General features: G+C 50.6%; 10 protein-coding genes across 10 annotated transcripts; 6 read left to right on the forward strand and 4 right to left on the reverse strand.

Annotated features, from left to right (window-relative positions):
* Positions 1-248: 248 nt before the first annotated feature.
* On the reverse strand, positions 249-2,112 carry VTN00DRAFT_7641 (uncharacterized protein; the record flags this gene model as incomplete). The annotated part of the gene is made up of 3 exons (XM_069434407.1): positions 249-1,758; positions 1,858-1,909; positions 2,004-2,112. The coding sequence occupies 3 exons, from the start codon at positions 2,110-2,112 to the stop codon at positions 249-251; spliced, it is 1,671 nt and encodes a 556-aa protein (XP_069285907.1).
* Positions 2,113-3,049: 937 nt separating this feature from the next.
* Positions 3,050-4,174, reverse strand: VTN00DRAFT_7642 (uncharacterized protein; the record flags this gene model as incomplete). Its single annotated transcript, XM_069434408.1, has 1 exon — positions 3,050-4,174. The coding sequence occupies one exon, from the start codon at positions 4,172-4,174 to the stop codon at positions 3,050-3,052; it is 1,125 nt and encodes a 374-aa protein (XP_069285908.1).
* Positions 4,175-4,932: 758 nt separating this feature from the next.
* On the forward strand, positions 4,933-8,074 carry VTN00DRAFT_7643 (uncharacterized protein; the record flags this gene model as incomplete). The annotated part of the gene is made up of 3 exons (XM_069434409.1): positions 4,933-5,239; positions 5,337-7,024; positions 7,082-8,074. 3 exons carry the CDS (start codon positions 4,933-4,935, stop codon positions 8,072-8,074), a joined length of 2,988 nt encoding a protein of 995 aa, XP_069285909.1.
* An 892-nt stretch (positions 8,075-8,966) lies between these two features.
* On the reverse strand, positions 8,967-9,998 carry VTN00DRAFT_7644 (uncharacterized protein; the record flags this gene model as incomplete). The annotated part of the gene is made up of 4 exons (XM_069434410.1): positions 8,967-9,001; positions 9,098-9,437; positions 9,486-9,644; positions 9,915-9,998. The coding sequence occupies 4 exons, from the start codon at positions 9,996-9,998 to the stop codon at positions 8,967-8,969; spliced, it is 618 nt and encodes a 205-aa protein (XP_069285910.1).
* Positions 9,999-10,430: 432 nt separating this feature from the next.
* On the forward strand, positions 10,431-11,563 carry VTN00DRAFT_7645 (uncharacterized protein; the record flags this gene model as incomplete). The annotated part of the gene is made up of 2 exons (XM_069434411.1): positions 10,431-11,377; positions 11,458-11,563. 2 exons carry the CDS (start codon positions 10,431-10,433, stop codon positions 11,561-11,563), a joined length of 1,053 nt encoding a protein of 350 aa, XP_069285911.1.
* Positions 11,564-12,539: 976 nt separating this feature from the next.
* VTN00DRAFT_7646 (uncharacterized protein) lies at positions 12,540-13,450 on the forward strand (the record flags this gene model as incomplete). The annotated part of the gene is made up of 3 exons (XM_069434412.1): positions 12,540-12,938; positions 13,036-13,139; positions 13,219-13,450. 3 exons carry the CDS (start codon positions 12,540-12,542, stop codon positions 13,448-13,450), a joined length of 735 nt encoding a protein of 244 aa, XP_069285912.1.
* A 769-nt stretch (positions 13,451-14,219) lies between these two features.
* VTN00DRAFT_7647 (uncharacterized protein) lies at positions 14,220-15,764 on the forward strand (the record flags this gene model as incomplete). Its single annotated transcript, XM_069434413.1, has 2 exons — positions 14,220-14,331; positions 15,022-15,764. The coding sequence occupies 2 exons, from the start codon at positions 14,220-14,222 to the stop codon at positions 15,762-15,764; spliced, it is 855 nt and encodes a 284-aa protein (XP_069285913.1).
* Positions 15,765-17,245: 1,481 nt separating this feature from the next.
* VTN00DRAFT_7648 (uncharacterized protein) lies at positions 17,246-17,742 on the forward strand (the record flags this gene model as incomplete). Its single annotated transcript, XM_069434414.1, has 2 exons — positions 17,246-17,265; positions 17,325-17,742. 2 exons carry the CDS (start codon positions 17,246-17,248, stop codon positions 17,740-17,742), a joined length of 438 nt encoding a protein of 145 aa, XP_069285914.1.
* A 1,879-nt stretch (positions 17,743-19,621) lies between these two features.
* On the forward strand, positions 19,622-21,124 carry VTN00DRAFT_7649 (uncharacterized protein; the record flags this gene model as incomplete). The annotated part of the gene is made up of 5 exons (XM_069434415.1): positions 19,622-19,848; positions 19,968-20,049; positions 20,102-20,230; positions 20,290-20,617; positions 20,685-21,124. The coding sequence occupies 5 exons, from the start codon at positions 19,622-19,624 to the stop codon at positions 21,122-21,124; spliced, it is 1,206 nt and encodes a 401-aa protein (XP_069285915.1).
* A 1,360-nt stretch (positions 21,125-22,484) lies between these two features.
* On the reverse strand, positions 22,485-24,041 carry VTN00DRAFT_7650 (uncharacterized protein; the record flags this gene model as incomplete). The annotated part of the gene is made up of 4 exons (XM_069434417.1): positions 22,485-22,523; positions 22,581-23,374; positions 23,440-23,812; positions 23,880-24,041. The coding sequence occupies 4 exons, from the start codon at positions 24,039-24,041 to the stop codon at positions 22,485-22,487; spliced, it is 1,368 nt and encodes a 455-aa protein (XP_069285916.1).
* Positions 24,042-24,427: the final 386 nt, after the last annotated feature.

Genomic DNA, 24,427 nt, shown 5'->3' on the forward strand with positions numbered 1-24,427 from the left:
ATTTTAACCATCCCTGTGTACTAGTTATACAAACACGTCTGTACAATAAGCAGGACAGTAACACAAAAAAATTTAACCGACCTAACCTGACCTGACCTGACATGGTATCAATCAATCAGCGGACAAACAAGTGATCCAATCGAGGTACTGAAAATGCGCCGAACACCGTTTTCAATTTTTTTTTCCCTCTATTTTGTTCATCCTTCGTCCAAGATGTTTGTATATATTCGAAGTATATAATTCATAATTCACGCATGAAACGCTACCTCCACCCTCAGATCCTCATCGATCTTTTTGTACTCGTCATCGTCAACGGTCGTAGGATCTTCTTCAACAAACTCGAACCCCAGGGCGCGCCAGTTCAGCTCCTTCCGCCAGTGTAGGCCGTAGTAGTTCCTCTCTTCTTCTTTTCCTTCCTTGCCTTCGGTTTCAGGTTTCTTCTTCTCCCGTTCGTTTTCTCCAGTTCCAGTCCTTGTTGTAGGATGTTCTTCCTCATCATCAGAATCAGGCACCGGAGAAACGACCGGCTCAGAAGCCAATCCCCCCATAGCCATCCGTCCCCGACGGGGGAATATCACCGCCCGGAACCGCGAGAGAAGCATACCCATACAGCAGGAGAGACAGGGTTCGTGGGTGATGTACACGTCGAGACCGGTGCAGAGGTAGCCGCCCTGGGAGCGGGGGAGGATTCGTGAGGTCGATATTGAGGGTAATTGGGTATTAGAATCAGATATGCATGGTGGATTTGGATCTGACGGGTGTGCTTCTCCTTGTTGCTCTTGCTCGTTTTCTCGTTTTCGCTTTTGTCCCTGTTCCTGTGCCTGTGCTGCCTGTGTCTGTGTCTGAGTGGATAACCGTGATGCCGCTGGCGGAGCGTAAAGGAAATGCCGTTCTAGAGGTGTCAACTCTGGCGCCAACGATGATGACAACGAGGACGACGATGACGATAGTTCAGCAGGGGTATCTTTAAAGTCCTCAACGCGCCGTCTACTAGCGACCATATCTATGCCACGCATCATGGCATGGAGTTCCGGACCGCCTTCCAAGTCCGCGTCATATTTCTTGCAGGCTGGGTTTGGCCCAGTCCCATTATCGCTAGTAGCAGACTCCCACAGAGACGGAGCGCCTCCTTCCCGACGAGCATACCTCGCGTCTCCCGCGACCGCGACGATACCGTTCATCCAGTCGTTGTCATCTTCGATCTCGATCTCCGGATCGACGATCACCGCACCAACGCCCCGCCCACGGCCGGAATTGATCACCTCCTGCGCGATCTTCCGCGCTAGAGACAGGTATCGCCCCGCGCGGGGCTGGATGGATTCCCGCGTGCTGTTCAGGATGCTGGGTGGCGGGGCGACCATGCCGCGGTGTGCGGCGGGGTTGAATGTCGTGGGCCAGAGGTCGCGGGTCCAGTGCTCTGCTTGGCGCTGATTGATTGGGGGTTGGAGGGGGACGCGGGTGGTTTGGATATTCAGAGTAGGAGGTGCTGGTGTTGAGGTTGCGGTCTCGGTCGTAGTCTCAACATTGCCTTTGTCTTTAGATGGGATTGGAATCGGCGCAAACGGAGCTAGGACGGTCTGGAGAGTGGACTTGTCGGGTAATGGAGGCGATATGAGGACGAAGATCGTGGGCGCGATAGTGGAAGACTCCAGAGTCACAGGAGGCTTGAGATGCTCCGGGAGGGCATCCCGTTTGGCGAAGCGGCGGAGGTGCTGCAGGGAGAGGGAAGGATCTCGTGCAAAGGTAGAGTCGAGAACTCTACGGTCCGTAATATCCCGTCAGCAATTATACAAATATTTTTGTATAGAGTGGTATGTAAACCATAGAATTCATTCAAACGGAAATGACCCCACGCACTTGATAACCTGCGCCGCAGACTTCATATTGACTTCAACGACATATGCATCCGCTATTCAATCGTAAAATACAAACCGTAGTCAGCAAGGTCTGTGCCATATCGCAAGCACCGTATAAACAGTATCACCGGGTAATTCAGCACTAACCAAACTCCTCCTTGGCCCTCGTCTCCTGCACGGTCTTGACAGGCACAATCTGCCCACTCAGAGGCCGCACGCCCGTCAAAATCTCCGAGGTCTCCGTGTCCGTGGCCATGGTGTCGGCAATACGCAAACAACCGGTAGGTGCCTAGCTTCGCGCGCGGTATGGGAATAGATATGATATCGTATGATATGAGGCGCGGGGAGATTTCAGTCCGAACTACACGTCGAACCACATGACTCCCATGCAGGTCCGTAGGGCTGATTGATTCTTCGTGCCAGGGTCAAGTTTCAAATCCGACGGGGGTAATCGGAATCAATTGAACGAATAGAAACAGGAGCGCAAGACACGCAGATAAATGTTGCGCTGGGACTCGGAGAAAGCTGGACTGACGTCGAGAGCTTCCTGTACATTTCCCGCGTCCGCCTCCCGCAGGATCTTTGCCCTGGCCCTAAGACCTAAGCCCTAATTTATAGTCCATTTGGGCGTCGGGACAATCCTAGTATCAGATTGCGCAATAATAGACTTAAATTATCATCTACTTTCACAATAGGCCTTGAGAAAAAGGGTTAATAGGACAAAACACTTGAATGAAGCCCAAATACCCATAGCTCAATTAACCCGTAAATACTGCAGTACTAGTAAAATTAAGGACATCTGAAAATGCACAGTACAAGACGCAGACCGCCTCCCGAACCGGTTGGGAATCAAACAAACACCGTCCCCTTTCCAAGTAATGCTGCGTGTATCAAATGAGACAAAAAAATCCCACAAAAAAGACCTAATAACGGACATGGGACGAACAAGCAATTGGAGAATTCGAGAGCCGGTGACACTCGACCGACACGGGTGATGGATGAGGGGAAAGGGATAACCAGATAGAACTTAATCAGATCCGTCCATCCGGCAGGTGTACTGTATATTCACCATTCGATAAAGATTGGAGACCTAGTGCGCCTTTCTGAATCCTATAAGTACCCTTCGCCGCCCTTAATTATTCACGGATGGTCAGCCGCAGTCAACCTAAAGCAGTCACTCCATTTTTATCCTGTCATTGACCAGTCGAGATACTGGGATCCTCATTCCCGTTTCTGTGTCCTGCCGATCCCTCATCCGGCTCAATCTGATATCCTTCGCATCTCTCGACCAGGCTCCGGTAGTAATCGACCAGCACCTCCGGCTGTGGAACGATCCTCCACTCGACCCGCCAAAGGAACTCGAGTTCCAAGAGAGCCAACTCGGCGACGCTGATACCGCCAACGCGGGCGTATGTTTTGTTGGTCCAAAAACTGTCGCTGAGGCCCTTGCTGGCGACGGTGGCACTGGCAATGAGGAATCGGTGGACGGTGAGACTGGAGACGGTAAAGGCGGGGTACAGAGCACAGAGCCGGTCGATATAATAGACCATACTCAGCAGGATCGGGGGTGAGAGGGTCGCGTGGGTCGTCAACCGTTGAAGGTAATCGTGGACCGATATTCGAGGGGGGGATCGAGAGTGGAACCGGGTCAGTCGTCCCTCATGCAGGGGGATCTTGTCATTGAAGCGGATAAGCTCCATCAGCATGCTCGAAATCAAAACGACCAGATCGCGTGGGTTCGCAAGCTCGTAGCGCTGTGGCAGCAGCTTCACCGGGGGCTTGGCTGGTCGAGGGCGCTTAGACGACGAGCCCTCTGCCTCCGCGTCCGGCTGCTGCTGCTGGACTGAGCCATTATTATCATTCGAAACGGCATTCTGAGGGGCGCCCGGCGTATTCCGCTTGGCGCCAGCACCTGCAGCTGGCATCGGGGGGGCCAATGGAGCGGCGGCTGGCGCGGTGACAGTCGAGTTGGACGTGGTCGATTCCGCTGCGTCGGCAATGCGGGTTCCGCCCCCAAGGGTGTTCAGCCCAGCGGACATGTGGCCGCGAGGATGATCCCCTGAGGGCCTGGAGTCGACCGTGTGTCTTTTGAGGGCCGATCGGATCTCCTCTATCCCCTGGGCCAGCCGCGACCTGGACGGGGCACTCGGGGGGGCAGCACCTCGGGGCGGGACAGCACCAGCGGCAGCGCTGGAGGACTGGGACGGATGGAAGGACGAGGTGAAATTGGACAGGGCGGGCTCATGATGAGAGCGCGAGGAGGGCGAGCAGTGGGTTCCCGATTGCAGGGCGGCGGAGGTGGGAGAAGAGGCTATCATGTTTCCGTCGCAGCGACCCGCAACGGGCAAACCACGTGGGCACGCGACTGAACGTCAACGAAGCTTGCTGGGCGGGTATCTGTGTCCGGCGCTGGTGATGTGCGCTGGCGCATCTTGCTCGGCCAGGACCCCGGCGCTGAGAGAGGTCGAAGGGATGGAGATGAAGAGACGATGGAGATGTTTGCGCGCGCAACGTCACACCAGGGAAGACGAGAGCTTTTCTTTCAGGGCCCTTGCCTTACCAGCCGGAACAGCGCCGTACCGTACCGGACAGCGGCTGCGCGCAGCGATATGCCTCGTCAGGTGACCCTCCCTAGGGCTGTGACGCCGGCGTTACTGTCCGTACGGTACGGCCGACTTGGCCGCGCGGAGATCGACTTTCCTTCCGCCAGCGCTGATATCTCATGCTGGCCCTGCTCGCCACGTCACGGTCAGAACGCTCTTCTTTTTTTGTATTTTTCAATTATCCTTATCTTTGAAACAGACCTATACTAGGTCGGTCCACCGCAACCTCTACGTCATCCATCTCACTGTTGCACGGCTGCTCCTCCGTTCCTCGTGCTCCTGTACGACGCCGGCAGCTCTCCCTGTGTCCAGAACCCCTAGCTCGGTTCCACTCCGCATCCCCCCATCCAGCGGGATCCAGACGCTGATCTGAAGCTCTCGGAGGTGACGAGCGTGCAGAACACACTATATCCCCTGCGTGACGGATTAGTGCTGCTTCACCTCAGCTCTCTGGAGGCGGTCCTCTTCTCACGATGACGCGACCGGCGACGCCTCCCCTCCTCCTCGAGCTGCAGAACCCCGAGTCCCAGGCCTCCCAGACGGCCGCGCTTCGAGCTCTCAAGAATGAAATAATCGGTCATGAACAGCGGAAGGAGGCCTGGATCGGCTGGGGGATAGTTCCCCTGCTGTCGAGGGTGCTGGCGTCGAGGAGAGGCGGAAAGAAGGCCGCCGCTGGGCAGCTCAACGGGACATCAAAGCACACGGAAGCTTTGAGCGGTAGATCAGATGAGGAGGAAGCATGTTTACAAGCTGTTATCATCGTGGGAAGCTTAGCTCAAGGTAGAATCCCCGGGAAGCTTCAACACTACGTTGTGATCTATGTCTACTCCGGCGGTGAGAAAGAACAGAGTATGGGATAATCACTGACGATCCTCAGGTGGCCCGCCATTTATTTCCCCGATCCTCACAAGCGATATCCCCTCGTCCCTCCTCTCCGTCCTCTCCTCGCCCGACTGTCCACCGTCGCTCTCACTCCACGTTCTCAAGACCCTTAATGCTATAGCAGACAGACTTCCGCTCCAGCACCAGCAGCAATGGTCCGGAGGTACCAAGTTGGCAGATCTTCTGTTCTCCAAGGAGCATATTGGCTGTCTTGCACGTATAATTGGCCAGACGTCTCCCTCCCAGAGTATCCAGACATCCATCATCCTTGCTGCCAGCCTCATCTCAAAGCTCTGCGCGGAAGAGACACATAAGGCCGCACTTGCGGACTCTGGCGTGTTGGATGCTCTAGCTGTAAAGGTGGCATCTTTCGTGGTGGCCCAGGGTTTTGTGCTACCAGGTGCGGAGGAGCATGTGCACGATCCGGGCGCTCTGGGAGCACTGCCTCCCCCTGCGCCGCCAAGGGCAAGGCTTGCACCTATCCTCCGTGCCGTCTCAGTAATCATCGAGCACTCGAAGTCGCGAGCAGAGCATTTCCTCTCATCTCCCGGGATAGTGACGGTGTTTCCAAGACAACTGCCGGAATTTTCGCCCAGCGATATCAAGAAAGCCCCTTGGGGCTCCACTTATCTGTCTGGGTTTGCTGTGCCTCGCCAGATCTCTGCGAACCCCATTGATAGTATCTTACCGGCCGTACCTTTGGCACAGTCGAAGATTTCTAGCAACTTCCCGCCCCTGGTACCTCAGAGCTCCTACGGCAAGCATGGCCACTTTTACAACACCCCTCTTTCGTTTCTCGAGACGACACCCGGCGACGAGGACGAGAGTGCAATTGTTCCTTGGCTGTTGTATCTCGTGCGGGCAGAAACGGGCATGCTTCGGTTGATGGCGGCTCGTCTCGTGACGGTCCTGTTCCGACTGGAGCTTACCAAGAAGCATCGAATCTCCATGTTCAGCTATCTTTTGATCCCGGTGCTCGTTCGCATGTTTGACAAGGATTATGAGGTGCCGGAAGAACACGGCTCTGATTATGGTGGCCTAATTTCCACCTCGCTTCGTGTAAAAGAAGAGGCGCCATCCGTTCTGGCGACCTTGGTCATGGATGCGCAGGAGCTCCAGAAACACGCTATCGAGGGCGGTGCGATCAAGAAGCTGTCTCAACTGCTCAAGGAGACGTATAATCCAATACAAGAGAACACAAAATCGATGTGGAATGCTGAGAGCGGACAGATTCCGTCGCGCCCAGATGTCCAGCCAGAGCTCCGGCTAGGACCCCCTGGATATTCCCCAAAAGTCTGCCATATTATGCGATATCGAGAAAGTATTCTAAAGGCATTGGCGTCTCTTGCGCCGTTTAAAGATGACTACAGAAAGGCCATTTGCGACAACGGCGTTGTACCATATATAATCGATTCGCTTAAACCACGTCCCAGTGAACCGTCGGAAGCCGCTACTGGAATCAAGAATACGGCAGCGGACGGCAACCCGATACCGACGATACTTGCTGCTTGCGGCGCTGCCAGGATGCTTACACGGTCTGTCAGTGTTTTGAGAACGAGCCTGATCGACGCGGGTGTGGCTACCCCTCTTTTTGAGCTCATCAAATATCACGACATTGAGGTACAGATCGCAGCGACGACGGTTATATGTAACCTGGCTCTGGACTTTAGTCCGATGAAAGAAGTTAGTCGTTGCCATATACCTCGTTTGTTTTCCTTTATTTGCTGACGTTAGTTCCAGGCAATCATTTCAGCGGACATCCTTCCAATCCTCTGCGAGCATGCACTTTCGTCCAATACGAGGCTGCGATTAGAATCGCTGTGGGCTCTCAAGCATGTTGCGTATAACTCGGCTAACGATATCAAGATAAAAATAATCGAGTCTCTCGGGCCTGGCTGGATCAAACAGATCATCACCCAGGATCCGACTGACGCGTTGGCCAAGCGAACCATTGATGAAAACGTGGGGAACGGGTCGACGTTGGCAATGGGAACGTCGAACTCCGCGGGAGAACAGGTTGATCTGCTGAATCCCATGGAGGAAGTCAGGGGCCGAGAGGAAGACCTCAAAATGACCGATGCCATCCCGCAGTCAAGGGTTAGTCTTGACATGTTCATTCCCGACCCGACCAGGCGTCGCAAGCTTGCTCTGAGCGGTGATCTTGACCAGACGACACAGGCCCGACAGGACGACATCGGTGTGCAAGAACAGACGTTTGACCTGCTGCGCAATGTCATATGCGGGCCAGGTGCCTCGGAGATGATCGACTATCTCTTCAAGGAGATTGGCCAGAACGATATCTTCGACGCTATTGCGGACAAGCTGCGACCCCGGACCATCCAGGTGCCCGGCCGACCAGACTCGAACAAAGTGATTCCCGTGCCTCCGGAGATCCTGATCTCCGTGACCTATCTAATCATACACCTTGCTGCCGGTCTCCCACGGCACCGACAGCTGCTCGTCTCGCATCGCGATCTGCTGAAGTACCTTGTGGGCTTCTTCAAGCATCCAAACAGCAAAGTGCGCGTCAACTGCGTCTGGGTTGTCATCAACCTCACGTACGAGGACGACCAGAGCGACCGCCAAGCCTGTCGCGAGCGGGCTTTTAAGCTGAAGTCTCTGGGTGTAATGGATCAGCTGGCGAGTCTGGAGGACGACCCTGATCTGGACGTCCGGGAGCGGACGAGGACCGCAATGCACCTGATGGATCCCAAGCCCAACTTAACCGTATAGACGTCCTTTTTTTTCTTTTCCCTTAATCTATTGTGAATTATGCATGGCTGGATGTGTGTATGCGTCAATTAATGAACTTGAACAAAATTAGGAACCGGGCGGGGTGTAGTCCGGATATATTTATCCACATTCATATTCATGTGGTGGCGTTGGGATGATCTTCATTCAGCAAGCATGTTTGATGTCCTATATGTGTACTCGATTATATGACAAGACAAGGGTACCTAGTTAGCAGACCATCCTTTTTCTTGCCTCATGGCTCCAGACTCGAGCAACGGCATGCATGTTTTGGTAGTTAGGTACGAAAACGGGGTTTTTTGATTTCGGCTCGATCTTCAGGTCTTTTTTCGTCCCTACTGTTAAAGTGCTGAGTCTAATGTATCCGTAGATGTAAGTTTTTCTGGCACGGATTGTGTATGCCGGGACGCCACTCTTTTTATTTTTAAGTTTTCACTGTAGAGTGTACTGGGGGTCTCCTTTGACTTCGTTTTATTGCATCTCGAACATCTCTTTTTCTGCCAATGGGTCCTGACATAACTAGCTGGAGGCAGGTGAGCTAGAGCAGAGTGTGCGCGATGAGGTGAAAGCCATAGCGTGTGCTTGCTGCTGCAACATAAAGGTCTCAATAGTTGTGAATAATATCGAAACCGGAGGAAAATAATTATTGACAACCAATTAAGTTAGCATTATCAGGTTAGTCAGCATAGTATATGATAGAGGAGCTTTTTTAAAATATATATCAGTCGCTTAGACAAGCAAAAAGGAGAAAGAAAGAAAGATGAAATGTAACGAGACTTCACCTGGTTGCGAGGCAGCAGAATGAATATTGGAAACTAAATAGAACCCATTGACGAGTTCTTGGATTGGATCGGATGGTTGGGTTCAGATTCGGTCAGGGCGGTTCATAATCAGGAACGATGCTCAGGCCTACACATTTATTCATATAAATATCCACATTCATTCATTCGTTCACAAGTACAGTACCAGGCAGAAAGAACCGAGGGCAAGCAATTAGGTACTCACCAAATTCATCCACCGCCATCTGCATAATCCGAAACGCCTTCTGCATCGCCCGCAGATTCTTCGTCCTCTCGACGTTCGGGATCAGAGCCGCCCTGAGCGCCGGCGGAAGCGGGTCTTTGAATCTCAGGTCGAGGGCGAAGCTCATGAAGCTGGCCGGGAGGACTCCCGCGTGGTCAAAGTCCACGACCCAGACTTGTCCTTGTTTGTCGACGGGGAAGTTGTGCCGGTAGATGTCGGAGTAGCAGCAGATAAGTTTTTCGGTGGACAAGTCGACTGTTTTGGGTTCTTTGTCCCATCCGGGGTGATTGCGGTGCATCCAGTGGAGGGTCTTGAGGTCGACCTTGTGTCAGTTTGTAAAATGAGGTATGAAGTATACTATAACTCATACGTTATTGACATGGTTCTCCAGTTCGCTCACAGATCTGTATTCCACGGGGGACTTGGAGTATTTGAAGAACTTATGTCTGACACGGCCACCACCGATATGACGGGGCGCAGCATCCGGGGGAGGCTCGATACTTGTGAGCTCTGAGGTGGCCTTGGCTCTCTATTCATCGGAAGCAAAGTCCTGAATATCAATGTACTCCATGATCATGTATGTCCCGCTGTTAGAATCAAAGGCACGGTAGATCTCAGGGATGCGGATCGTCGTGCGGGGACGTGCTGCAATAATCTGGTCATGGATATATAACTGCGTGCGCGCCTCAGCCATCGAGGCATTTCAGTACTTGGTGAAGGAGGTCCTGCCATTGGGGGAGGTGTCTGTTATGTGGTTGGTGTCGCTGTCGCTACTGTGTTTCTGGCAGAGTCTGATCACCTCCTTTTTGCTGGGCAGGTCGGGGATGTTGGGGTTGAGAATCTCGTCGTCGGTGATTAAACATACTTGACGACATGGGATCATGGTAGTAAGGTCTAATCCTAATGAAATAATTGCTGCAACGCAAAGAGAAGTATCTGAGCATGTTGAGTCGGACAGAAGAGAGGGAGTCCTCTCAACAGACATAGACGTCAATATTGGCTGCCAAGATCTTATCTTATCGATAAGCCGCAGGGTCGCACGAACGTCATACCCCTGGCGTCCTCCGGGCATTGACTTTCTTGACATCCATCCACCCTCTCATCCAGCTCTTTGAGCGTCCCAGCATTTTATATTTACTTTCAATTGATCTCTAACAGCTGTGGAGATTACATCTCTCTCGTTCCGTCCAACCTCGGCTTAACGACGTCCTAAAAAAGCAGCTCTTACGACTTATACTTCGAACCTCAGGCCACAAGTCCATCATTTTTGTCCATCACAAAAGCCATCCACTTAGAAAATAGAATATCTACCACGATGCCACCTCTCCCAAGCACCCTTAGCCGCGCCCTCTCTCTCCCCACTGACCCCTCCAAATCCAGCATCTCCACATCCGCCCTCGGCTCTGGCTTCACCACCACGGGCAAAATCCGTGCCACCGTCCCCTCCCCAGACGGCCAGGGTGAAGAGGAGCGGCAGTACTTCCTCAAGACCTCCAGCGATGGTAAAGCCGCTGAGGAGATGTTCCGTGGAGAATTCGAGTCCCTGAATGCGATCGCGGGTATCGTCCCAGGCTTCTGCCCGCGAGCACTGGCCTGGGGACCCCTGGACGAAGGTGGCGGGGGCCGGACCTGGTTCCTGGCAACTGAGTTCCTCGAGCTCGGCGGTGGTGGAAGGTCAGGCTCGTCCCTTGCCAAAAGGCTGGGTAAACTGCACAGCACGCCTGCTCCCCCGGACCCCGCGACCGGGAAGCGCATGTTCGGCTTCCCCGTGCCGACGTTCTGCGGTGACACGAAGCAGCCGAACCGGTTCCGCGAGTCCTGGGCGGAATTTTACGCCAACGAGCGCCTGATGACTATTCTGGCGGAATCGGAGAAGAGGAACGGCAAGGATCCTGCCCTGCGAGATCTCGTCGAGAAGACGGCCTCCTCGGTTGTCCCTGCGTTGCTGGCAGATGATCATCTCGGGTACGATAAGAATGGAAACGGAGAGGGCATTGTTCCTGTCGTGGTGCATGGGGATCTGTGGAGTGGAAACGCGAGTCGGGGCAGGATTGTTGGTAGTGGACGGAAGGAGGACGAGGCGGAAGCCGTTGGAGACGTCGTCTATGATCCGTCCGCGTGCTACGCACACAACGAGTACGAATTGGGCATTATGAAGATGTTTGGTGGATTCGGGAGCAGCTTCTTCAATGAGTACCATCGGATTGTTCCCAAGACGGAGCCGGTCGATGAGTACGAGGACCGGGTGAGGCTTTATGAGCTGTAAGTTACCCTTCCCCTTCCACAAATCTCTATGAAAGGTTGTCAAATTATGTTAGCTGTTTATGCTGATGAGATGTTAGATACCACCATCTTAACCACCACGCCATCTTCGGAGGCGGTTACCGCTCCGGTGCGGTGTCGATCATGCAGAGGCTGATCAGGAAGTACGGAGGGACCAAGGCGTGATTGACTTAAGAGATATCCCAGCGTTGTATATATAATACAGGAGGTCAAGGCCTCCATGCCATTTATTTAGCCATCTCCCAAAGCCATATGGCAAATTAATTCTACGCAGTTGTTCCAGTCCTTCCTCATACATTCTGTCTATTCACGCTCGCTATTAAGATGTTAAACCCTCATATATTAACTCTCAGACCTAGAAAATTGCAGTACTGAAACGATGGGTTATTGCCCACATGGCGATCGGCAGTGCGGCACGAATCCACCTGCAGAAAAGCTTGCTTCGTATAGTGCGGAGTGACAGTCCCACCAATGTCCGTAATTATGGCCGTTAAATTAGTAGCCTTATTAGCCGCAGCTATGTATGAAACGGCTGTAAAGGCTAGTCTAGCCGGTGGCCTATTCTCGGCACTTTACAGTCTGGATCGATTGCCAACCAGACGTGCCCTCGGGAATAACACTACACAACTCCATGATGATTTAATTCCATACTCTGAACAGTTCAGAGTACCGTACTGCGAAATCCCGTCAGTTGACTGGATTGACTACGTTGTATTCGGTATTTTTCTCCAAATCAGTGGTGTGTTTGTTGCCGCGATGCGTACCTTACAAAGCCAACACCCGGTCCGCGGATAAAGACGACAACAATGACGGACAGAAGCATAGTCTCCCCGCTAGCTAATCAGGAAATTATACCTCAATTAGCAAAATTGGTCCCGTTGAAGCTTAATCTTGTAACTAATGTCAATATCTTGTAAGTCTGCTTGCCGATATCCGGTCTGGCCAGCGGGGCTAGTTAGTAGCGGGGTACAAGTTTTGCCCTATATCTCCAGATGTGGTGTACATATACATATATGCATTGACACAATCGGTTTGATCTGCTCTTTTTTGAATGAAATTTTTTATTGATTGATATCTTGAGGCCTCATACACACATACACACATACATACATAGGTATATAGGTATTTTCTCTCAATCACCATGACCAACCCCACCCTAATCCTCGTCCCCGGCGCCTGGCACAAGGTGTGCATCTATAATAAAGTCCTGGAAAACCAAGCCCTCTCATCATTCAAACACATCCTTGTCGAACTCCCGACGAACGGCGCAACAGGAGACCCAGAACTCCCCACGACCCTATCCTGGGACCCAGACGTGCATGCCATCCGCGACGCCATCGCAGCGGAGATCAAGGCCGGGAATCGGGTCCTGCTGGTGACGCACAGCTACGGCAGCGTCGTTGGACAAGAGGCGTTGAAGTATTTTGCTGATGAAATGGGGATGATAAGGCATTTGATCATCGCGGGTTTTCTGCTGGATGTGGGGGAGAGTACGACCGGGTTAAGGGGAGGAAAGGAGCCGGAGTGGTATGATTTGAGGGTAAGTATCTTCTCCTAATATGTCTGAAGAGATGATTCTTTTCTTCTGGAGGTAGGTATTGTCAGGCTTGGCTAAATCTCAATGGGAATTGACATAGGGAAACCTCGTTTATGTAAGAGACGGCGCAAAGCGCTTCTACAACGACCTTCCTGAGTCCGAAGCGGCGAAGTTGGAGGCGGAACTGCTGCCGCAGACACTCGTGTACTTTCTCTTCCGTCCCTTAATACCCTATATTTACCTAGAAGAATTCCATTCATATACTAAATCGACACTAATACAGCACAAAATCCTCCCCCATCACTTATCCGGCCTGGAAACACGTCCCGACGACGTACCTTTCGTGCGAGAACGACGCAGCGATCCCGATCGAGCGTCAGCGGTGGATGATTGAGCGCGCACAGAAGACCGCCAGGGATTTCAAAGTGGTGACATGCAGCGCGGGGCATTCGCCGTTTTTGAGCATGCCGGAGGTTGTGGCGGATTTGATTCAGAAGACGGCTGGGGAGTTCTAGGGATGGTTTCTAGGGCACTGCATCTTTTTCCATTTTTGAGTTAATATTCATATGACTCTTCTTCTTCTTCTGCCAGGTCTTTTTTGAGTATTATCATACGAGTCATAACACTCAGATGACATCATGTCGTTGCTCTATTCAATTGGAGCGCGAATATCATAAAATTGTAATGCAAAAATTCGCGTAAATCTAATAAGTTTTACATCTCATATGGGCTTTTTTTATTCAGAAGTTGTACCCATAGTTAAGACTAGTAAGAGCTTTCAGCTTCTCAGAATTGTTCCCAATAAGTATGTACCTAGGTAGGTAGGTACCTATTGATAATGGTTTAACGCAAAGCACTGCTGAGGAGGTTTACAGAAATAAGAAAAGAAATCACTCTCATACAAATTTGTGTCATATGATACAAGAAGTACTAAAAGATCAAATGGCAGGTCGAGCCGGGTGTTAATGTATAGTCGAAGTTCAACTCGGAGCCTGTTATCTTCTCCACCCTCGATGTTCTTTCTCCGTAAACAAATGCATACTCCGTACTCCGCACAGATGAACCGGCTGACTAACAAACAATAACACCCCCACCTTTTGTTGTGCTTGCGATTGCATCATCGCCAAACCTGCAAGATATATATCGATAATTTATAAGACCCATTCCTGATCAGAGCAATTCTGTACGTCTCTAAGACTTAAAGCTACCTGGTTCGCCCATACAATACAACTCCAGTCTCGAAACAGACCTCATAAATTAATTGATTGATTGAACGATAGAATCATGCCCGCACACCCAGACGCAAACGTCCACCCTGAGGCCACCGGGCCAGCGAAGGCTCTTGTGGAGAGGCACAGTGCGGAGCAGCCGCTGAAGCTTTATGCGGGGTGGTTTTGTCCGTAAGTACTACCTGGATATTTAGTACACCACTGCGCTGTATACCTAGGCATCAATCATGGCAATGCGTATATTATGCATTTTTGGTGTTGTTGTCTGTTCATTTGTCTGTTCATTTGTCTGTCCATTTGTCTGTCCATTTGTCTGTCCATTTGTCTGTCCATTTGTCTGTCCATTTGTCTGTCCATTTGTCTGTCCATTTGTCTGTCCATTTGTCTGTCCATTTGTCTGTCCATTTGTCTGTTTGTTTTATTCGTTTGTTTTATTTATTGGTACACAGGACCTATTCTGTGTTAGACGATCTATGAACATTTGCCTTGTTTAATTGAATCAATCGGAATTGTGCTGTTCCCATTACATGAACAATTATCTTGGTTTTTAGATTGGCATAAGGGGATAACCTCCTCTCTTTCTTTTTCTTGTTGGTTAGAGATGTAGTGCAGGAGGGGGATATGGTTTCTTTTGATTCTTGAGATATTTGTATACAATTCGAGTTATTCGGTTCCATGCCATGAGGAACCAGTCATGCTGTTACAGTTCTTATTACTTCTTTTCTCCATATGCTAGTTGTCAAGAGACAGTAAGCTAACATGGGACTCTAGATTCGGTACGCCATAACCTAGAGAACACCACTGCCCTTACAGAAAGAAACAAAAAAACGTGAAAAGTGAGATACTAACCAACGCAGTCCAACGCGTCTGGCTCGCCCTCGAAGAGAAACAGATCCCCTACCAATACATCGAAGTGAACCCGTATCACAAGCCACAATCCCTCCTCTCCCTCAACCCCCGTGGCCTCGTCCCGACCCTCTCCTGCCCGGACCCGAAAGACCCCTCTTCCCCCGCAAAACCCCTGTACGAATCCACCGTCATCCTCGAGTACCTCGAGGACGCGTACCCAGACCACAAACCCCGCTTCCTCCCCGACAACCCCTACCAGCGAGCGCGGGCGCGTATCTGGATCGACTACGTCACCTCGCGGGTGATCCCCACGTTCCATCGGTTCCTGCAGTTCCAACCCGCAGACGGTGGGTCACAGACGGACATGGAGGAAGAATTGGACAGAAAGAGGCAGGAGTTTCTGGGCCATCTGAAGGAGTGGACGAGGGAGATGGATCCCGAGGGGCCGTTTTTCCTGGGCAAGGAGTTGGCGCTGCCGGATCTGGTGATGGCGCCGTGGGCGACGAGGTTGTGGGTTTTCGACGAGTACAAGGCTGGTGGGTTGGGGATGCCGGCGGAGGGGCAGGGTGGTGCCAATGAGGAGGTGTGGAAGAGGTGGAGGAAGTGGGTGAAGGCAATTGAGGAGAGGAGAAGTGTTCAGGAGACGACGAGTGAGAGGGAGTATTATCTCCCGATCTATAAGCGGTATGCGGATAATACGGCGCAGAGTGAGCTGGCGAAGGCTACAAGGGCTGGGAAGGGAGTTCCATGATGGGTTCCGTTGGTCGGAGTACAGGCTCCTGGGGGAAGTATATAGTGAACAGCCGTTGAAAGCACTGAGGCTCAGGGTGCGTTACTAGGATGTGAGTGTTACATAAGGAAGCAGAAGTATTCCAAGACATTCCCATAGTCTTGTAAGGACTTTGAATTTGCGCATCCATCATGAATGTTCGAAATTAGTTCATGATCTCCTTTAAAGTTATTTTCAAAACAATTCTGTAAGCACTCACAGCCCCGTGCTGAATGACATCCTACTAGGGGTAGAGCTTCCCATCTTCCGAATTACAGTTTCCCAAGATCCACCGGATCAAGATCTCACATCTCAACCAAAGGAAAAGAACACTTCACCTCTAGTGCGCCATGTCCTTCCCAATATATCTTCTCTTCTAAACCCCAGCAGTACCTTGGCAAGGATGCTCGTCACGCCTTTTGTTTCCCATTATGGTGTAAACGAGAGATCATTGGCTCTAGTCTGTACACCACTCGAGGATACAAATCCCAAGCGAAAGCTCCAATAGCAGGGATAAAAAAAAGGTCCTCTGGTTCCGGTAGTCAAACGTGATATTATTGACAGGTAGGATGCGAATTCATTCCTTCATCGGTATTAGACACCTGTCAGCTCAAAGTTCTAGTCGGAATTTCTTTCCTGCCTTCATGCTACTTCCATCGAGGCTAAGAAACCGATATCTGAACTGTGGAAAGTCAAAGGGGCTGTAGATATATGATAACAGCAAGCATAGGCCTCTGGTGAGTTCTCCACCTGCTCTCTGAGGACTAAATATTCTGCCCAAAAACTGGACTCTTTCAACTGTTCTTTAATAACCTTTCACATAGGAATAGACAAAGACAACATATTGCTGACTAAATATGACAACAGTCATCAATCTTGCATGTCTCATGGGATCAGGTATTTCCGCGGCTGCAGTGAACAACAAACGGCTGTCAGATCAGATTACCTCACCTCCACTGCTTTCATTCCATCTTCTGCATCTTTCCTTTCTTCGACTTAAAGCTTATTCAGAGTCTCCACCCAATCACTGATCGGAGCCTGTCAGGTTGTGTGAACCTTCTCAACTGAAATACATTTCATCCCCTGTTCAAGTGATCATCTTCTTTCTGTTCCAACTCTGACCTTTCATATGAAGTCTTTCCACAGGTTAAAGCCTGCCCAGTCTCCATCTGGCCTCTTGCCACTGCAGACACTCTCATCCACTTCACCTTGGATCCAGCTTAACAATCATCTGTTCCGAGTTACTCCGCCCTGTTTCAATATCTATGGGAGTTCTCTGAAACTTGAAAGTTGCATTTCGTGGCCAAACACAATCCTTCTCTCACACCATGCCATTTTGCTCATGGTGTTACGCGAAATTCGGGAAAGGATGGGAGGTCAAGGAACACCAAAAGCCCAGGGAGAGCCTGAAATGCCCATACTGCGGCGCTTTACTGGCGAGTCACTGTTCTTTCCGCTCACACATGGAGTTGAAACATCCGGAGTAGGTGCCTTTTCAAAACACCCAGAACGTTTGGTTCGAACTAACAAAGGAATAACCAGACAACCCAAGCCAGACGAAACACCTTGCAAAGGAGGACTTTGTGAGATTAGAGTCGAGACTCGAAGCGTGGCACAGCAATCACCTTCGGAAACTGCTGCCAACGAGAAACAAAACACGCAGAGCAAGGTCCAGACACCTGTGGAGGAGGTTACTACCGATGGAAAAGTTAATACGACAAAGAAAAGCACTGCCTCAACCAACCTCCTGGCAAAAATGCGAATCCGTTTGGTTGCGTTTCGCGCAGCTATGGAGAAACCTCGTCTTGGAGCATATGTCGTAAAGACCGGATCAGATGAGGTTTCGAGTTCCGAGCTCGTCCCAGAGAACACACAAAACATGACATACACTGTCCAAGAACAGAGATCTATCCAAACTCGGAACCTGTACAGGACAAGGAACTTGCACAAGGGCAGGTAACCCGGCAGGGTGAGGGACCAGCACAAAAACAGAAATATGCAGGAAACCAGAAGCCTTCAGAGAACCATTCCAAGCAAGAGAAGATGTGTATATCTGCATATTCAGCACATCCCGGTCCTCCCAAAGGGGATATGACTGACGTTACCACTTCCGCGTCTCCATCGGTAAACTCCTCTCAGCCAGAATTGCCAGCGAATGGTGCCAAATCTGAAGAGACGTCGCAAAATAAAGCTGCTCCAAAGAACACTATCATAACTGAGAGCAGAGTCGATGCCCCTAGCTCCGAAGCTCCACAGATGTTTACCTGTCCAGATGGCCAGGCAGGGTTCAACACTATTTCTGTTCTCCGAGCGCATCAAGTGAGCAAAAGGCACTGCTACTGTATCTACTGCAAAGGTTTCTTCTTGAGCTCCAAAACTCTGAATGATCATTTAAAGTCGAAGCACGAAATCGTTTGCCAAAAGTGCGGCCAGCCGGCGATCACGCTCGTCGATCTTCATTTTCATCAAAAGCTCAGTGGTCACTGCAATTGCCGCGAGTGTGACTGCTTTTTCTCGAGTACCGCTGATCTGGAGCAGCACAACTTGTCGGCTCATATGAAGGTATGTGTCGTATGTGGCAAAACCTTTAAGACACAAGATTCACTTGCGCAACACCGGAAGCATTGCAGTACGCACAATAACACACTCAAGCCTGTGGGAAAAAGCAGGGAACGTCAGAAACTCAGCGAGAAGAAATTCCGCTGCGGCCATTGCAGTAAGAGTTTCTCAACAATGCAGGGCGTCAAACAACACATATATTCCGTACACACAAAGCACAAGTATGAGTCATGCAACAAAGCTTCAGAACGGACCAGGCTCTTCGTTTGCATACTGAGGCCGTGCATAAGGGTGAAAGTCGGGGTACCAAGAGCGAAGCATGAAAGGCTACTTCTTTAGTATACACTCATCCGAGTCTCGAGAGTGGTTAGAAAGGGTTGGTTGAAGAATCTGTCGGCTGAAGCAGCATATGATGTCAGTGGTGAAGATATGTTGAAGCTTTCATATCCTTTTGTGTCCGATTCTTTTCTGAGTTGTGTATTGTTGCAGTCTCCTGAGTCACTATCCGAGCTTCAATTTGAAGTGTTGAGATTCTTTTCTTCTTGTTTTTCCAGTTGAGCAATGGTGTACTACGTGCTGCAGAAGTACGTATCAGGGCGGATCTCCAGATCCAAGGAGAGGGATCAGGTGTCAGCTCATGGTTTTCGATAGCTTTCAGATGTAACAAGAAAGTTCAGTTTTGCACTGTGATTTGATAGCTCTTTGCTTGAGTTTTTCGATTTGCTCATAGCAAAACCTCGTTTCTCGTAACGATGTCAGTATCTCTCCACAGTCTTCACTTCCAGTAGCTCGATAAAAGACAATCCTATCTCTGGTAATGACCATGTAGATAGTAATAGTAATAATAAAGGAAAATAGCAGCATAATCTTAAGTACGATAACCTAATCAGAAAGGAGCAGGCAGATATCTGCAGACGGTCCATAGTCGAAGGCGGCTAGAGCTGCTACTGGAGCTCCCAGCCTCGAGCCATCAGCAACTGTCGTCAGGAAGTCCTCTGCAGTGCACAACCCACAACATCAGTGACTGAAGTATCTTTCTTGTCTAAATACGTGTCTCTGTAGTTCCCTGGACAGTGTGTGTTACAAGAAAGAGAAAGACAGAGCTCGTCCTCACCAGCATGCACGGACCATGACCTTCCCCGGACGGGGCCGGCGAAACGTTCCGCCGGCACGCGGCGCCTCGCGTCTATCAATCCTATCAATCATGGAATTCCAACCGCGCCGAGGTCGTATCTAGTCGATCGGCTCAACGAGCTCCTCTGCCAGCAGCCAACAGGATGATGCCCGACAGGAACGATCCGCCTCGTGGGGGCGTCGCGGAGGAGCAGCCTGCGCCGCCAGAGCCTCCAAAGCCACATCCGTCCTACATCCAGGTGGCCAAGCCGTTCGTCTTCGAGCAGACCATCCAGGAGTGTATCGCCGCTATTGGCGTCGATCCGCTCCGCGAGGAGAGCCTCCGCCTGCAGGGCGTGACCTGGATCGATAACGTGCGCCGCGCGCTGCATCTGTATGTTTGATCTTTTTTCCTTTTAGCCTCTTGGTTTCAGTTGGCAGGGGTTTTTTAATTTCAAATTATTTTGTTCTTTTTGATTTTCTTCTGGTGCTAACGTGATTTGATATCCTTAGACCGGTTCGGACTTTTAACACCGCAGTTGTGTATTACCACAAGTTCAGACTCGTCCACCCGGACAATGAGTACAACTACATGGTAAGAACAACATTTTCATGTTTCAGATTACAGATATCTGACAATTTGAAAGGACGCTGCAGCCGCAGCGCTGTTCACAGCCTGCAAGATCGAAGACACCCTCAAAAAGTCACGCGAGATCGTGTGCGCCGCTTTCAACCTCAAGCTCCCGCCAGCGGAGCATCTGTCTCCCGATGATCAGGTAGTTTAATCATCTCAATGATAGTTCTGGATTTTCAACTGACTTCCGCCCCGTTTTAGCTCTTCGAGGTCCACGCCCGTGGCATCATCGGCCTGGAGCGGCTAATGCTAGAAGCAAACGGCTTCGACTTCCGTAGCCGCCACCCTCAAAAAGTGATGGTCAAGCTGGCAAAGCACTACGGCGTGATGAAGGACTCGGACGTGGCCAACGTTGCGTACCGTATGACGATCGATCTGTACAAGACTTTTGCACCCATCAAGCAGACCACGTCAACCATGGCGTTTGCGTGTCTCGAGCTCGCAGGACGCTTGCTCGATGAGAGACTGGAGGACGTCGAGTCCGGAAAGGACTACGAGAAGTGGAAGACGAGCCGTGCAGAGGTGATGGGTAAATTGTGTCCCTCTCCTCCATTCCATGAGCCATATTTTACGCAGTATCTAACACAGCATGATAGAAACCCTCCTCGACCTCCTCGAACTCTACACCCACCACCGCGGCGCGACAATCGTCGGCCCCAACCACCCCGTCGAAAAATTCCTCACGATCCGCATCCCCCTGAACCAGGAAGCCGACGCGAAGAAACTGCCCCGATTCACTAACTGGAAGGACAAGAAAGAAAAAGAGGACAGGGACACCGCCTCCCTCAACGGCAGCGCCACCAAATCCAAGCACCACGGCAGAGAACCCTCGCCCCCGACGAAAGAAAAAGACAAGGACACGATCCACAACCCGCTCACACCCGTCTCTGCTACAGGAGACAGGCCCAAGCCCGGCGAGCGCGGCCGCGAAGGAACAGTCCGGTTCATGCTCGACCCTGAACGCGCGGAGAGCGAGAAGCGCGAGGTCGCGGAGTATTTCAAGGTTGAGATGGAGGAATATGAAGCGGAGGATTAAAATTGAAATCGGATTGGATTCAATGGGATTTTTGACCTTCTGACGGTTGAACGGACGTTGGGAAACAAGCAAACAAAAAAGGAAAATTCCTCTAGCGATTGGTTTTGTTTTGAGTGGATACCCCCCATTGCACATTGCATTCGCATAGCATGGCATGGCATACGAAAAAGCCCAGCATAGCACAGCACACTCCTACCTACATACGATAGGCCCTGGAGGCCTCGTCTCAGTCATGGTTCTTGCTCACTACTACTTGCATGGTCTCTGCTTTTGGGAGATTTGGCATGATTCAGGTACACGGTATTAAATTTTAATTTTCAAATTCGTCTAACAACTACATGTTTCAAATAGGAAATCAAGAAATATATTTCCTCTGATACAACGGAGATAGAAATGAATAATCCACCCATAGACATACCTGATCTATCCATCCTAGAAGGTAGGTTAGGTAGATAGATAGCGGGAGCAGCCTCTATAATATAGGCCAAGAACGAAACAGAAAGTACCAACCATAGATCCATGCGGTGCAACTCCAATAGATAGGTATGAATAGATATCCGACCAGATCCACTCGTTTCCTCATAAATCATATTTCAGCTTTCCCTTCAAAAAAAGGCAACAAGAAAAGCACAGAAATATTAAAATAAATATAAATAAATTAACTAGCCCATTGCGTGAACCGCCTACCTATCGTATCATGACCTCTACAGCTAATTCGATCAATCCCAGAGTAGAGGCAGGCTCCTAACTACTGCCCATAAGTTACCGCAATATCCCAGCCGAGCAATGTCCCTACCTGAGTTATCCCGTTGCTTCTGTCTGGATTTCATTGCTTCCACCCAATCTGATCATGCATTTCGCAGTCAATATAAGGTCCCCTTCCCAAAATAAGCCAAGGAACAGTAGAAGAGGTAACAGTAAAATCCCAAGGGTGAAAATGAAAACATGAGGGGCAAATAAAGTGATTTCATTTTCTTTTCGAATTATTACATCAGGTAAGCTTTACAGTGTTGAATGTGCGAAAGCTTCGAAAGGGCCGCCACGGCTGGCAAGGAGGCATGAAAAATCGGAAAGCGGTTCAAGCCAGCCGCATTCTTCCCGATGTTGATGAGATGATGATGCATGATCGGCATTAGGAGGTGAACAGGGTTAGGAATGCGGTGCCTTGGTAGCGGTCCGACGGAGGGGTTGAAAGGGGGTAAGACATGAACAGAATCAAAAGAAGCGTTAGGGTTATTTGGTTGCACACGGAGGCTAGATAGAGGTATTTTTTTTGGAAAAACCTAGGATCCTGGATGGTGCGCTTCTCAAGATAGAAAAGAATTCATCATCGAATGAAAGTCGTGAATATCTTAATGCCTCACCGGCGCTTGAGTTCAGCGTTGAGGCAATCCAGAATCTGTTCCGCGGTTAGCAAATGATATATCACACTGTACACCGCAGGGATAAGCCATACCTTCTCTGAGACAGTCCCTTGGTTGTACAGGTACTTGCCAAGGCCCTTGACAACTTCCAGTTGCTCGTCGACGGTCAACCCGTTGATCGCGGTTTCGATGATATCTCCGACGCTGGCCTTGTATACGGCAATGAAACTGTGGTAGTACATGTAGGCAAAGAAACCCATGATGAACTGGCAGTCCATACGATCGGTGATGCCGCCATGGCCCGGGATAGACTCTCCGAAATCCTTGATCTTAAATGTACGCTTCAAGCCAGATGCAAAGAAACCACCGAAAGGCGCGATGAGGGAGGCAAATGTCGCAAAAACAAGGATATGGAACTGCATCGGGGCGATATGGATCGTCTTATTGAATCCGGTCCACTCCGGGAGCTTGTAAGGCTGGGGTGCGAAGACGGGGTTGGGGGTGCACTCTAATCCGGTCAGAACATTGGATCCGAGGTCATTGACCGGGCAGATAAAGTATTTGTATCGCATCAGGATATTTGTCATGAAAAAGCCGAAGACGATGGTGCAAATCCACGCTCCAATAAATCCCTCGACGGTCTTCTTCGGGGACAGCTTGATGAGCTGCGTCCGACCGAACGTAATACCACAGACATAGGCAAAGATGTCATTCGTGATGACCAGAGAGGCAGGCAGGAAGAACCAAATCATTCCCTCAAACACATTGTTCATAATGAAGTGTGCCTGAACGACTATCAAGTAGAGAGCCATGTGGGTCCATGCAAATTGAGTGAATTGGAACCTATAGTGTCCCTTCTTCAGCGAGGCAACGAAGAACACAAAGCCTATGGCGATTTATTAGCGATTGGGTTCTGATACCAACGAATCGGGGAGGATGCATGGTACTGACCCATGACATAGAGCGTAAAGCTTATGAAGCGGTGGTGGATAGCAAATGGCAGCAGGACCCTGTCGACCAGCAGGACGTGTTTAAAGTAATAGATGACGCTCTCTCCGTACAGAAAGTACATCGTCGTCGCCAGGAAGTACCAATTCAGAGACTTTGTAAACCGTAGGTTCTTTTCCTTGCTCGGAACGTTGGCAATTGCGATGACTTCCTTAAAAGACATGATCTGCACGGCGGTAACGATGGCGATAATGTAAATGTGTCCTGAAAACATGGCGATGAAGAAACCAGCGATCATAACAAATGTCCATATTGTCCGAGTGATGAAGGTCTGCTTCTTCTTCTCGTACTCCGATAGTTCAGGCTCTTGAGGTTTCTGGGATCGTTAGGAGCCGACCAACAACGGCAAAGAGCCCAGACATAGGAGAACTAGAGTACCATACCTCTGGCTGCGTGACTTCAGCTTTGGGACTGCCGCTATTCTTGCTGGGGCTCTCCTGGTCGGAGCCTACATCGCTGGCACTGTCCGACGAGTCCTGTCGCCTGTGCTCCACGCCGTTGGACGACCGGTGTTGGAATCTGACATTTCTCCGTGACTTAGCCATTGTGAAGAAAAGAACACGCTCTCATCCACTTCAGAGTGATAGAGCGCTCTTCGGTCGTGGGAAGACCGGCTGATGAGGCCAAGAGAAGAGTTGAGTTTAGGTGTCGAGAAAAGAAAGTTGTTGGGTAGGGCCGTAATTTTTCATGTGAAGTAGCGTCTGAATGCGGCTGGGCGGAGACCGGCGTACGGGTGGCAGAGACGACTGGCTGACGAACCCCGGGTTCTTTGGGGACAGTGTCACCAACACTGTTGTTTTTTCTCCGTCTGCTGGCTGCAGAGGACAGATATAAACCCTGGAGAAGTGGTGCAGGTTGTGCAGAAGTGTGCAGCGGGCGTCGGACAGGGCGTTTAAGCCGATCTGTTGGGCACCGCGCTACGTCAGGTGTC

The sequence above is a fragment of the Thermoascus crustaceus genome (genome assembly GCF_041956765.1).
Source record: "Thermoascus crustaceus strain CBS 181.67 unplaced genomic scaffold VTN00scaffold_5, whole genome shotgun sequence".
Lineage (NCBI taxonomy): Eukaryota > Fungi > Ascomycota > Eurotiomycetes > Eurotiales > Thermoascaceae > Thermoascus > Thermoascus crustaceus.